This window comes from Pseudochaenichthys georgianus, chromosome 8, assembly GCF_902827115.2.
Source record: "Pseudochaenichthys georgianus chromosome 8, fPseGeo1.2, whole genome shotgun sequence".
NCBI classification, from domain to species: domain Eukaryota; kingdom Metazoa; phylum Chordata; class Actinopteri; order Perciformes; family Channichthyidae; genus Pseudochaenichthys; species Pseudochaenichthys georgianus.
This window is the reverse complement of record NC_047510.2, coordinates 25214250-25228525: the sequence shown is the minus strand read 5'-3', so window position 1 is coordinate 25228525 and position 14276 is coordinate 25214250. Positions and strand designations below refer to the sequence as shown.

At 38.9% G+C, this 14276-nt stretch overlaps 2 protein-coding genes across 10 annotated transcripts in view; one reads left to right on the top strand and one right to left on the bottom strand.

Annotated features, from left to right (window-relative positions):
* Positions 1–14276, bottom strand: part of LOC117451529 (septin-9-like) — a 117942-nt gene that overhangs the window by 33238 nt on the left and 70428 nt on the right. The gene's annotated exons all lie outside the window — the stretch shown is intronic.
* Positions 1021–5220, top strand: LOC117451530 (uncharacterized). Its single transcript, XM_034089878.2, has 2 exons — positions 1021–1159; positions 2841–5220. The coding sequence occupies exon 2, from the start codon at positions 2880–2882 to the stop codon at positions 3828–3830; it is 951 nt and encodes a 316-aa protein (XP_033945769.1). The 5' UTR covers positions 1021–1159; positions 2841–2879; the 3' UTR covers positions 3831–5220.

Here is a 14276-nt window from a genome sequence, read left to right as displayed (position 1 = left end):
GCTCGGGGAAAGGCACCCCTTTACCCCACAATCCAACCACACAACGCAAGTCAGACAACAAAGCGCCTACACACCAGATAACAGACAAACTGATTGGTGTGCGGCTTTTGTGAAGTGCTGCATGTTTGTTGTTGTTCTTTTAATTTGTCTTTTTATTTTTGCAATTTCAGCAGCAAGGAGATAAATTGAAATGAGAGAAATTGCCATATAATGTGTTTAAGCATAATGCTTCTCACAAAGTCAGCAGGATTCAAAAGTTGATTGGGAAGAAGGAAACACGCGTGAACATGTTCAGGGGTTCTTCTGTTATATGCTTTGTTTTACTTCTGTGTTTGATTGTAATTTGTATTATATAACTTTTGTTGTGAATGGTGTTAGTTTATATTTGAGATAAAGGACATGCTTTAGAGGACAGGCCAAATACTTTAAATCCTCGATCTTTTGAGCTTCAAAGTTACATTTATTCCATTTGAACTGTGCAAATTGGCTTTTTTTCTTTTTAATAATGCACTGCTTTGGTGCAGTCATAAAGCTGCAGGCTTCAGTTTTGCTCCAGCATGTATAATGTAATAGCTATGATTCACTGATGATTCCTCCTGTGTGTGAGACGGATGAAGAGAATTTAAGCAGCACTGATTGATAAACCAAACAGATCGGTGAATGACTGTACGGTCTGCAAAGGACAGCCGTCACTGACATGAATGCATTTCATTTTTTGTATACTTCCTGTAATGTCATAAATTGTGTGTGTTTATTAAATTGTAATGTGTCAGTAAGACTGATGTCAGCTTTTCATTTGAGGTTTTAGGGAACTGAGCACAATTTAGATGTGCAAAACAATAAAGAAATCTTTAACATTATATTCTGGAAGATCACATTTGTTATCTTTAGCATCACAAGCGACAAAACACAGCTAAACATTATATTTTGATATATTATCAGTTGCTTTTTGCATTTCTAAAGACTACTTTTCATATCTGGAATCAGAATGGTTTTTTTTAACAGCCATGTGATCAAACTTCTTGTTACCACCGGCAACAGTTGTTTTGCCAGTTTCATTTAGGGGGAAACTGAAACCAAGGGAGAGTTTCCTCTACACTCTCTCTCACGCACACACACACACACAGATCTGACACTCGACAGCAGCAAACTAACAGAGGTGAGCTCTCCTATTTACTGATCACTAGTTTGTTTTTATTATTTAGCACTATTTCACACAATTGGTGGAAGCCTTTGATTCCAGCTTTGTATTTGAGTTTTCTCTCCTCTTCGTGTTACTATCCCTCCACCGCAGCTCAACAAGGAAACGCTGTGTATTAAAGCAGTCTACTAGACAGAGTGTAACTTGGTACTCGCTTGATTTGATGAACTCAGGCTGCTGAAGCCTCACAATAAACTCAGACAACCTAAAAATACATTTTTGCTCAATAAGAAGACTTTGGATTTCTTTCCAATACCTATTGGTCAGATGAGCAGAAGGGATAATAACAAGAAAAAACTGTTTTAATGTTGACTTGTAGGAGTACGTTGAAATATCTGTTTTAATAATGAACCACTAAAGAGATGTTCAGACACACGTACCAAAAGATGTCAAGTTTCCCCAAGGCTGAGAACACATATATGCAGCCTGTACTTTTTAATAAAAACTCATTTTTAACAGAGTTTATGTATTTGTGATCATACTGTGTGACCTGCTTGTATGTACTTACACAATAGGTGTACTGTTATCACTATGTGTTGGACTGTCTCAGTATGAACAGATTAAACGGCCAGTAAACTCTTTTGAGAGCCAGGGAATGAGCAGCCATGCTCCTTTGTTGACAGGCTAGTAGGCCTATGGCTAACGCTTTTGTCATTGAGTTCAAACCATGGTTTAAACATCTCCAAATGTCAACACAATACATGTTACTAATCCTTACAGTGTAAGTGTAAGGCTTAAACTTTCTGACCGACTTGACCCTTTTACTCTTCAGGTTGCATACTGTAGGGACAATTTGTAGTAGTCTACTGCCATGCTATTCAGTTCACTTTCTCCTACTTCCTGTCTAACCTTCAGTACACATTTTACAAAAATATAAATGTGCAAATATGAAACATACCAGTCAATATCACCTTGCTATTGGTAGCTGAACTGTCAATACCCCAAAACATATTCTTTGATAGAAATACTTATTTTTTGTTATTTAGACACAATCAACACTTATAGTTGCATGTCTTGTTACATAAGAACAGATCATATTTGTTAAGTATTATTATAGGAGAATTACTATTCTTGTGGTACTACTGCCTTATTAGGCCCATATTGAGCAGAGCATATTAAGACCAAAACTCATGTACAACAACTTCCTTACTTGCAACAAATCAGCACTAATTAGAGGGTTATTGAGGAAAAACTCTCAACTAATGGCTTATTACTTGTAGAATACGGTCATGTAGAATAAGGCATTAATAAGTGTTTTATAATGACTAATAAAGAGCCAATATACTGCTAATATGCATGTTAATGCAAACTTGATGGTGAATGTGTGTACCTTAATATAAAGTCTTACCAAAATGTTTAACATTTCCAATCAAATTATTTCACCTTTTTCATATTATGTGCGTATTATAGAAAAAAGGATGATATCAAAATAATGTATTCTAATCACTACGAGCATATTTTATGCCAACAGGGTTGAAATTTGACTGCCCTGCATATCAAGTATTATACTTACAATGACTTTTAATTCTTAAAACATTGTAATACCAACATTAAGTAAAAAGTAAAAACACATTGATAGATTAAATAAATCTGTTTTTAATACACATTCTCTACTCTATATTTCTACCTTTTTTAAAAGGACTTTGGACATCCTAATTGAGAGTCAAGTGGACCCAGGATGATGAAGATATCAGGAAGAGTCACTTGGTGCTGTGTAGCTCTGCTCCTCGCCCTGACCTCTGTGTCAGCTGTACAGAAGACGCTCAAATCAATCAATGGTTTGAAGAGAATCAACTTCGGCAAATCTGTGCCAATGCACAGTCTTCTGCTGCTCCACTGGTTTGCCAACGAGATCAACATCGACGACAACGACATTATACAGCTGACCTTTGACCCAAACAGTGGAGCGTATGGTTCCCATCATTATGGCAACTATGAGGATCTGCTGGACCCACTGCCTCGGGGAAATCAACACAGGTACTACACTATTGGAAATCTCCATCAGGGAACGTCAACCCAACTTCCTTCTTATGTAGTCGATCCCATAATTGAGGATATGGGAAGAAACATGGACAGGATCATATTTCGGGTCAGGGAGCAAAACATACATGGGCAAGCTTACCAGACGATAGACCAAGTGTTTATCACACAGCATATTCCACATCAGGGCACACTTTATGATCCAGCTCATACCTACAGGATTGACATTAACCTCCTGAGAGAGATCAGAGAGTTTGCTGTGGGAGAAGACCAACAGCCACTGTCGTATCTCAGAAACCGCTTTGGAAGCAGCGCTGACGATTTCGAGATCGAAAACAAATGGGGTGAACTTGCTTGCCTCGGACTGCTGCTGTATATTGTGATGCAGGAAAAGCACTCCTCTCAGCAACAAAACAACCGCCCGGAAAACAGGAGAAATCCTAGTAATGAGAGAGAGCCTCGAAAGGTCCAAAACCAGGGTCATGTTGTATTGGATTTCAACGATGAAGAGGACGGCGCAGCCAGCAGGCGAACAGGAAACGGAGAATCAGACCGTTGGAACAACTTACGGTCTTGTTTTGCCTGCATAATTCTATTGGGTATCATTTTTTTTCTGTTACAAGATAAGATATACAATTATTTATCTTGAGGGCTCCTAGGAAGAAAACCGAGACCACTTTTGTATCTAAGAAACTGCGCTGGAAGCAACACTGATGATTTTTACCTCACAAACAGTAAAAAAACAAACAAAAAACAGACAAATTGATTGGGGCTCTGCATTATTTGTTTATGTTTATTTCTGCATTTTGAGTGCATTTAGAAACAAAGATAACATTAAAACAGGGAGTGTAAAGATATTGTTTAACACCTGAACATCCTGCAAGTGTTGTTCTGATGTATGTCTTGTTTCGTCTCCATACTGTACTTTTGATTTCCTTTGTGTACCATTTCATCTTTTTGGTGAATGTTGTTTTGGTATAACATGCTTTTGATGAAAAGTTAAATTCTTTAATCTTCAAATTTCAAACTGTGCGTTATGAAAGGCTGACGGTCTTTAGAACTTAATAGCTCCATTTATTCATAAATACAGTTTGTAAATAACTGCAGGGTTTTTTCTTTATAATTTGAACTGAACACATTGGCTTTTATTTCATATTATATCACACTGCTTTGGCACGGTAATAACGCTCTAGGGTTCAGCGTTAATAATCCAAGAGCAATGATTAACTGATGATTTGTACAATGTCTGATACAGATGAAAAGAACACGATTTCACTTTCAAAAAAGGAAAGGTATGTTAACGGCTCTAAGGTCCTTTAAGGACAGCCGTCACTGACACCAACGTGTTCCATTTAGTGCCTTTTTTACTTTCTGCAATGTTGTAGCACAAGTGAGATACATTTGAAGTTGCATTGTGAATCATCTGGTTTGTTCTCTTTGAAAGCATATATAACAAGAGCTGCTATTGCCAGTATGTTTCTGTCTTTACCTCCCAGAGAGTCAAATAAAGACTTTTCCCAGGCATGTAAACAAACGCAGCCAATTCCTTACGTTTCAAATTAAAGGGCTTTTGTCAATGGGCGACACGCTCAATCACTATTATGTTTCCTCATTCGGCAAAATCAGCTGACGCCAACATGCAGGAACAGGGAGACAAAACACTGAGAGCACAGCAGCCAAGGTCGCAGGTGCTCATTGTACAAAGTGATAAACTGGGTCAAAGTTATGGGCCGAGGAAAGTATTTCCCCAACAAAATCCATTTAATAATGCACTGCTTTGGTGCAGTCATGAAGCTGCAGGCTTCAGTTTTGCTCCAGCATGTATAATGTAATAGCTATGATTCACTGAGGATTCCTCCTGTGTGTGAGACGGATGAAGAGAATTTAAGCAGCACTGATTGATAAACCAAACAGATCGGTGAAAGACAGTACGGTCTGCAAAGGACAGCCGTCACTGACATGAATGCATTTCATTTTTGTATACTTCCTGTAATGTCATAAATTGTGTGTGTTTATTAAATTGTAATGTGTCAGTAAGACTGATGTCAGCTTTTCATTTGAGGTTTTAGGGAACTGAGCACAATTTAGATGTGCAAAATAATAAAGACACCTTTAACATTATATTCTGGTCTGGAAGATCAGATTTGTTATCTTTGGCATCACAAGCGACAAAACGCTGCAAAACATATTTTATCATTTGCTTTTTGCATTTCTAAAGACTACTTTTCATATGTTGAAATCAGAATGTTTTTTCAAACTTCCTGTGATCAAACTTCCTGTGACCACCAGCAGCAGTTGTTTTGCCAGTTTTATTTACGGGAAACTGAAACCTAGCAAGAGTTTCCTCTACACTCTCTCTCTCTCTCTCTCACACACTCTCACACACACACACACACACACACACACAGATCTGACACTCGACAGCAGCAGACTAACAGAGGTGAGCTCTCTTATTGTCTGATCACTACTTTGTTTTGATTTTTTTACTTTGGCACTATTTCACATATTTGGTGGAAGCCTTTCATTCTAGTTTTTGTATTTGACTTTTCTCTCCTCTTCGTGTTGCTATCCCTCCACCGCAGCTCAACAAGGAAACGCTGTGTATCAAAACAGTTTACTAGATAGAGTGTAACTTGGTAATCGCTTGATTTGATGAACTCCAGCTGCTGAAGCCTCAAAATAAACTCAGAGAACTTAAACATAAATGGATTATACAAGTACAGATTGGATGTTAAATGGCGCAGTGAACAACAGGGTTTGAAGGTGACGAAATCTCAGATTAAAACTGCAAATGTACGTTGTTTATGCCGTTATGAGATTATTTACAATGTTTTTATTTACTACCAAAATATTATTTCAAACAATGTATTATACGTTTTCTTTTTAAATTGAGGATTATATGGTGGTGCTCGTCAAAATGTCTCTCACTTTAGGTTAATTCTTTTTTTATAAATATTTTTGAATGAATAATGAAAAGTAACCTATACAGTATAGTATAGGGCTCAGAAAATATACAATTGATTCAATGATTTGGCAAGTAAATACAAATATTTAACATTTCCAATGAAAATATTTCAAATGTTCAGATTATTACGTGTGCTATCTACTATAGAAAAAAAGATGATATAAAAACAATGTTGTATACCAATTACTACGGGCCTATTTAATGCCGACGGGGTTGAAGAGTGACACTCCTGCAGGGCAAGGAAATCACACTTTTTGCTTTTCACCAAGAGGTCGTTTTGAGACCATAATGTCTTTTAATTTTTAAAACATTGTAATACCATCAATACATTTTTGTATCATTAAGTGAAAACACATCAATAGATTAAATGAATCTGTTTTTATAAACTTTCTGTAATCTATTTCTACCTCACAAAAGGACTTTGGACATCCTAATTGAGAGTCAAGTGGACGCAGGATGATGAAGATATCAGGAAGAGTCACTTGGTGCTGTGTAGCTCTGCTCCTCGCCCTGACCTCTGTGTCAGCTGTACAGAAGACGCTCAATAAAATCAATGGTTTGAAGAAAATCAACTTCGGCCAATCTGTGCCCAAGCACAGTCTTCTGCTGCTCCACTGGTTTGCCAACGAGATCGATATCGACAACAACGATATTATACAGCTGACCTTTGACCCATACAGTGGAGATTATGGCTCACACCATTATGGCAACTTTGAGGAGCTGCTGGACCCACTGCCTCAAGGAAATCAATACCATTACTACACGATTGGAAATCTCCATCAGGATACGTCCAATCCACTTCCAGCGTATGTAGCGCATCCGGAGGGATTATGAAGGAGAAAATAGGGACAGGATCATAGTTCGAGTCAGGGAGCAAAACCGAAGGCGAGCTTACCAGATGATAGACCAAGTGTATATCACACAGCATTATGAAACTTCAGAAAATCTGGGTACACCTTATGATCCGGATCATACCTACAGCATCACCACGAACCTCCTGAGACATATCAGAGAGTTTGCTCTGGGACAAAACCAACTGTCGTATCTCAGAAACCGCTTTGGAAGCAGCGCTGATGAATTACAAATCAGAAACGCATGGGGTCCCCTTGCTTGCCTTGGACTGCTGCTGTATATTGTGATCCAGGAAAAGCACTCCTCGAAGCAACAAAACAACCGACCAAAAATCGACAACAAACCAGAAGACAACATCAGAGCTGAAAGCGACCATACTAAACAAAACAGAAGAAATCCTATAAATGAGAGAGAGCACAATAATCCTAGAAATGAGAGAGAGCACAATGTTCCTATAAATGAGAGAGAGCACAATGTTCCAAGAAATGAGAGAGAGCACAATGTTCCAAGAAAAGAGAGAAAGCACAATGTTCCAAGAAAAGAGAGAAAGCACAATGTTCCTAGAAATGTCCAAAGCAGGGTTATGTTGTAGTGAATGTGGGCGATTATGAGGACCATGTAGCCAGCAGGCGACTGATAAACACAGAATCAGACTGTTGCAACACCTATAAATCCTGTATAAATTTTTTTTTGTTTTGTATTGCCTGCATAGTTGTAATTGTATCGGTTATAATCATTTGGTTTTTTGTTATGAAAAATTAAGAGATACAAAAATGTATCTTGAAGGCTCCTGGGAAGAAAACCAAAACCCACTTGTGTATCTAAGAGACTGCTCTGAAAGCAACACTGATGATTTCCACCTCACAAACACGGTTTTAAAAAAAAGAACTACAAACCAGAAAACAGACTAATTGATTGGGGCTCTGCATTCTTTTTGTATTTATTTGTTGTCTATTTCTGCATTTTCAGTGCATTTAGAAACAAAGATAACATTAAAACAGGGAGTGTAAAGATATTGTTTAACACCTGAACATCCTGCAAGGGTTGTTCTGATGTATGTCTTGTTTCGTCTCCATACTTTGGATTTCCTTGTTTGTTGTAGCACAAGTGAGATACATTTGAAGTTGCATTGTGAATCATCTGGTTTGTTCTCTTTGAAAGCATATATAACAAGAGCTGCTGTTGCCAGTATGTTTCCGTCTTTACCTCCCAGAGAGTCAAATAAAGACTTTTCCCAGGCACGTCAACAAACGCAGCCAATTCCTTACGTTTCAAATTAAAGGGCTTTTGTCAATGGGCGACACGCTCAATCACTATTATGTGTCCTCATTAGGCAAAAAACAGTGACTTAACAGTTTGATGGAAACTTCTGAAGCAATGGAGCACGAAGAGACCAGGAACTTTGATGGCAAACACTGATGGGTTTTTTGGAGCTTCGGCCGGAGAATTCACAAGACACGTTGGTTCAGAGAGAATAATCAACATTGTGCATAACAAGATAAAACCATAACACCTCTATCAGCTGACGCCAACATGCAGGAACAGGGAGACAAAACACTGAGAGCACAGCAGCCAAGGTCGCAGGTGCTCATTGTACAAAGTGATAAACTGGGTCAAAGTTATGGGCCGAGGAAAGTATTTCCCCAACAAAATACATTTAATAATGCACTGCTTTGGTGCAGTCATGAAGCTGCAGGCTTCAGTTTTGCTCCAGCATGTATAATGTAATAGCGATGATTCACTGATGATTCCTCCTGTGTGTGAGACGGATGAAGAGAATTTAAGCAGCACTGATTGATAAGCGAAACAGATCGGTGAAAGACTGTACGGTCTGGAAAGGACAGCCGTCACTGACATAAATGCATTTCTTTTTTTTATACTTCCTGTAATGTCATAAATTGTGTGTGTTTATTAAATTTGAATGTGTTAGTAAAACTGATGTCAGCTTTTCATTTGAGGTTTTAGGGAACTGAGCACAATTTAGATGTGCAAAATAATAAAGACGCCTTTAACATTATATTCTGGAAGATCAGATTTGGCATCACAAGCGACAAAACGCTGCTATACATATTTTATCATTTGCTTTTTGCATTTCTAAAGACTACTTTTCATATGTTGAAATCAGAATTTCTTTTTTTAAACAGCCATGTGATCAAACTTCCTGTGACCACCAGCAGCAGATGTTTTGCCAGTTTTATTTACGGGGGAAAATGACACACACACACACACACACACACACACACACACACACACACACACACACACACACACACACACCCACACACCCACACCCACACACACACACACACACACACACACACACACACACACACACACACACACACACACACACACACACACACACACACACACACACACACACACACACACACACACACACCACACACACACACACACACACACACACACACACACACACACACACACACACACACACACACACACCACACACACACACACACACACACAACACACACACACACACACACACACACACACACACACACACACACACACACACACACACACACACACACACAGAGAGATCTGACACTCGACAGCAGCAGACTAACAGAGGTGAGCTCTCTTATTTTCTGATCGTTTGTTTTGATTATTTACTTTGGCACTATTTCACATATTTGGAAGAGGACTTTGATTCCAGCTTTGTATTTGAGTTTTCTCTCCCCTTCGTGTTACTATCCCTCCACCGCAGCTCAACAAGGAAACGCTGTGTATTAAAACAGTCTACTAGATAGAGTGTGACTTGGTACTCGCTTGATTTGATGAACTCAGGCTGCTGAAGCCTCAAAATAAACTCGGACAACCTAAAAATACATTTTTGCTCAATATGAAGACTTCACTTTTATTTTTTGCAATTTTCTAAATGACATGTTTGACATGGATGTTTCTACACGGTGTCATTTTTAAGAAACACCTATTAAACCTCTCACTTTTGTTTAGGGGTCTTTTAGGGTTGTACTGTATGATATCGTATTAAACAATCACATACTTGGAAATGGCTCCATAATGATGGTAATTGGGGGTTGACATTGGCTGCCGGACCATTTTAAGACAGAAAGATTCAAAGTATAATAATTAAATTCATGTTATTTTTTGTTTTTGACAAAACTCATAACATAATGCCGGTGGGACCTAATTTAGGTTTTATTTGATTAAAACATTTTCTGCATTTCATCAAAAAGATCCAGACAATCTTCTGATAATTTCTGATATAATGTTTTACCATTTTTAAATGTTGTATTACCCTGAATAGCTATTTGTATCATTTGAGAAACAGACACTATTAGTTTCTATACATCAGATTTTTATAAACATTTCCTTGTTTTTACTCCATAAAGGCCTTTGGACATCTACATTGCATGTCACTTTGATACAGGACGATGAAGATATCAGGAGGAGTCACTTGGTGCTGTGTAGCTCTGCTCCTCGCCCTGACCTCTGTGTCAGCTGTACAGAAAAAGCTAAAATCAATCAGTGATTTGAAGAAAATCAACTTCGGCCAATCTGTGCCCAAGCACAGTCTTCTGCTGCTCCACTGGTTTGCCAACACAGTTACTATTGATGAGAACAATGTCATAAGTCTGACCTTTGACCCAAACGATGGGGATTATGGCTCACATTATTATGGCAACTTTGAGGGGCTGCTGGACCCACTGCCTAGGCCTAGGGGAAATCAATACCATTACTACACTATTGGAAATCTCCATCAGGAAACGTCCAATCCACTTCCATCTTACGTAGCGTGTCCCCGAAGAGCTTTTGCAGGAGAAAACAGGGACAGGATCATAGTTCTTGTCAGGGAGCAAAACACAGGATGGCAAACTTCCTGGAGGATAGACCACGTGTATATCACACAGCATTTTCAACATCAGGGGGAATATGATCCAGATCATACCTACAGGATCACCACGAACCTCCTGAGAGAGATCAGAGAGTTTTCTGTGGGAGAAGACCAACAGCCACTGTCGTATCTCAGAAACCGCTTTGGAAGCAGCGCTGATGATGCACAAATCAGAAACACATGGGGTCAGCTTGCTTGCCTTGGACTGCTGCTGTATATTGTGCTCGGGGAAAGGCACCCCTTTACCCCACAATCTAACTACACACCGCAAGTCAGACAACAAAGCGCCTACACACCAGATAACAGACAAACTGATTGGTGTGCAGCTTTTGTGAACTGCTGCATGATCGTTGTTGCTCTTTTAATTGTTCTTATTATTTTGGCAATTTCAGCAGCAAGAAGATAACTTGAAATGAGAGAAATTGCCATATAATGTGTTTAAGCATAATGCTTCTCACAAAGTCAGCAGGGTTCAAAAGTTGATTGGGAAGAAGGAAACACGCATGAACATGTTCAGGGGTTCTTCTGTTATATGCTTTGTTTTACTTCTGTGTTTGATTGTAATTTGTACTATATAACCTTTTTTGTGAATGGTGTTAGTTTATATTTGAGATAAAGGCTTTGTATGACATGCTTTAGATGACAGGCCAAATACTTTAAATCCTCGATCTTTTGAGCTTCAAAGTTACCTTTATTAAAAATGACAGGTTCTGAATAACAGTAGGGCTTCTTCTTCTATTTGAAATGTGCATATTGGCTTTTGTTGTCTTTTTAATAATGCACTGCTTTGGTGCAGTCATGAAGCTGCAGGCTTCAGTCATGCTCCAGCATGTATAATGTAATAGCGATGATTCACTGAGGATTCCTCCTGTGTGTGAGACGGATGAAGAGAATTTAAGCAGCACTGATTGATAAGGGAAACAGATCGGTGAATGACTGTACGGTCTGCAAAGGACAGCCGTCACTGACAAGAATGCATTTCATTTTTGTATACTTCCTGTAATGTCATAAATTGTGTGTGTTTATTAAATTGTAATGTGTCAGTAAGACTGATGTCAACTTTTCATTTAAGGTTTTAGGGAACGGAGCACAATTTAGATGTGCAAAATAATAAAGACAGCTTTAACATTATATTGTGGAAGATCAGATGTGTTACCTTTGGCATCACAAGCGACAAAATGCTGCTATACATACTATTTATCATTTTCTTTTTGCATTTCTAAAGACTACTTTTCATATGTTGAAATCAGAATGTTTTTTTTTTAAAAAGCCATGTGATCAAACTTCTTGTTACCACCGGCAACAGATGTTTTGCCAGTTTCATTTACAGGGAAACTGAAACCTAGGGACACACACACACACACACACACACACACACACCACACAACACACACACACACACACACACACACACACACACACACACACACACACACACACACACACACACACACACACACACACACACACACACACACACACACACACCAACACACACACACACACACACACACACACACCACACACACACACACCACACACACCACACACACACACACACACACACACACACACACACACACACACACACACACACACACACACCACACACACACACACACACACACACAGAGAGATCTGACACTCGACAGCAGCAGACTAACAGAGGTGAGCTCTCTTATTTTCTGATCGTTTGTTTTGATTATTTACTTTGGCACTATTTCACATATTTGGAAGAGGACTTTGATTCCAGCTTTGTATTTGAGTTTTCTCTCCTCTTCGTGTTACTATCCCTCCACCGCAGCTCAACAAGGAAACGCTGTGTATTAAAACAGTCTACTAGATAGAGTGTGACTTGGTACTCGCTTGATTTGATGAACTCAGGCTGCTGAAGCCTCAAAATAAACTCGGACAACCTAAAAATACATTTTTGCTCAATATGAAGACTTCACTTTTATTTTTTGCAATTTTCTAAATGACATGTTTGACATGGATGTTTCTACACGGTGTCATTTTTAAGAAACACCTATTAAACCTCTCACTTTTGTTTAGGGGTCTTTTAGGGTTGTACTGTATGATATCGTATTAAACAATCACATACTTGGAAATGGCTCCATAATGATGGTAATTGGGGGTTGACATTGGCTGCCGGACCATTTTAAGACAGAAAGATTCAAAGTATAATAATTAAATTCATGTTATTTTTTGTTTTTGACAAAACTCATAACATAATGCCGGTGGGACCTAATTTAGGTTTTATTTGATTAAAACATTTTCTGCATTTCATCAAAAAGATCCAGACAATCTTCTGATAATTTCTGATATAATGTTTTACCATTTTTAAATGTTGTATTACCCTGAATAGCTATTTGTATCATTTGAGAAACAGACACTATTAGTTTCTATACATCAGATTTTTATAAACATTTCCTTGTTTTTACTCCATAAAGGCCTTTGGACATCTACATTGCATGTCACTTTGATACAGGACGATGAAGATATCAGGAGGAGTCACTTGGTGCTGTGTAGCTCTGCTCCTCGCCCTGACCTCTGTGTCAGCTGTACAGAAAAAGCTAAAATCAATCAGTGATTTGAAGAAAATCAACTTCGGCCAATCTGTGCCCAAGCACAGTCTTCTGCTGCTCCACTGGTTTGCCAACACAGTTACTATTGATGAGAACAATGTCATAAGTCTGACCTTTGACCCAAACGATGGGGATTATGGCTCACATTATTATGGCAACTTTGAGGGGCTGCTGGACCCACTGCCTAGGCCTAGGGGAAATCAATACCATTACTACACTATTGGAAATCTCCATAAGGAAACGTCCAATCCACTTCCATCTTACGTAGCGTGTCCCCGAAGAGCTTTTGCAGGAGAAAACAGGGACAGGATCATAGTTCTTGTCAGGGAGCAAAACACAGGATGGCAAACTTCCTGGAGGATAGACCACGTGTATATCACACAGCATTTTCAACATCAGGGGGAATATGATCCAGATCATACCTACAGGATCACCACGAACCTCCTGAGAGAGATCAGAGAGTTTTCTGTGGGAGAAGACCAACAGCCACTGTCGTATCTCAGAAACCGCTTTGGAAGCAGCGCTGATGATGCACAAATCAGAAACACATGGGGTCAGCTTGCTTGCCTTGGACTGCTGCTGTATATTGTGCTCGGGGAAAGGCACCCCTTTACCCCACAATCTAACTACACACCGCAAGTCAGACAACAAAGCGCCTACACACCAGATAACAGACAAACTGATTGGTGTGCAGCTTTTGTGAACTGCTGCATGATCGTTGTTGCTCTTTTAATTGTTCTTATTATTTTGGCAATTTCAGCAGCAAGAAGATAACTTGAAATGAGAGAAATTGCCATATAATGTGTTTAA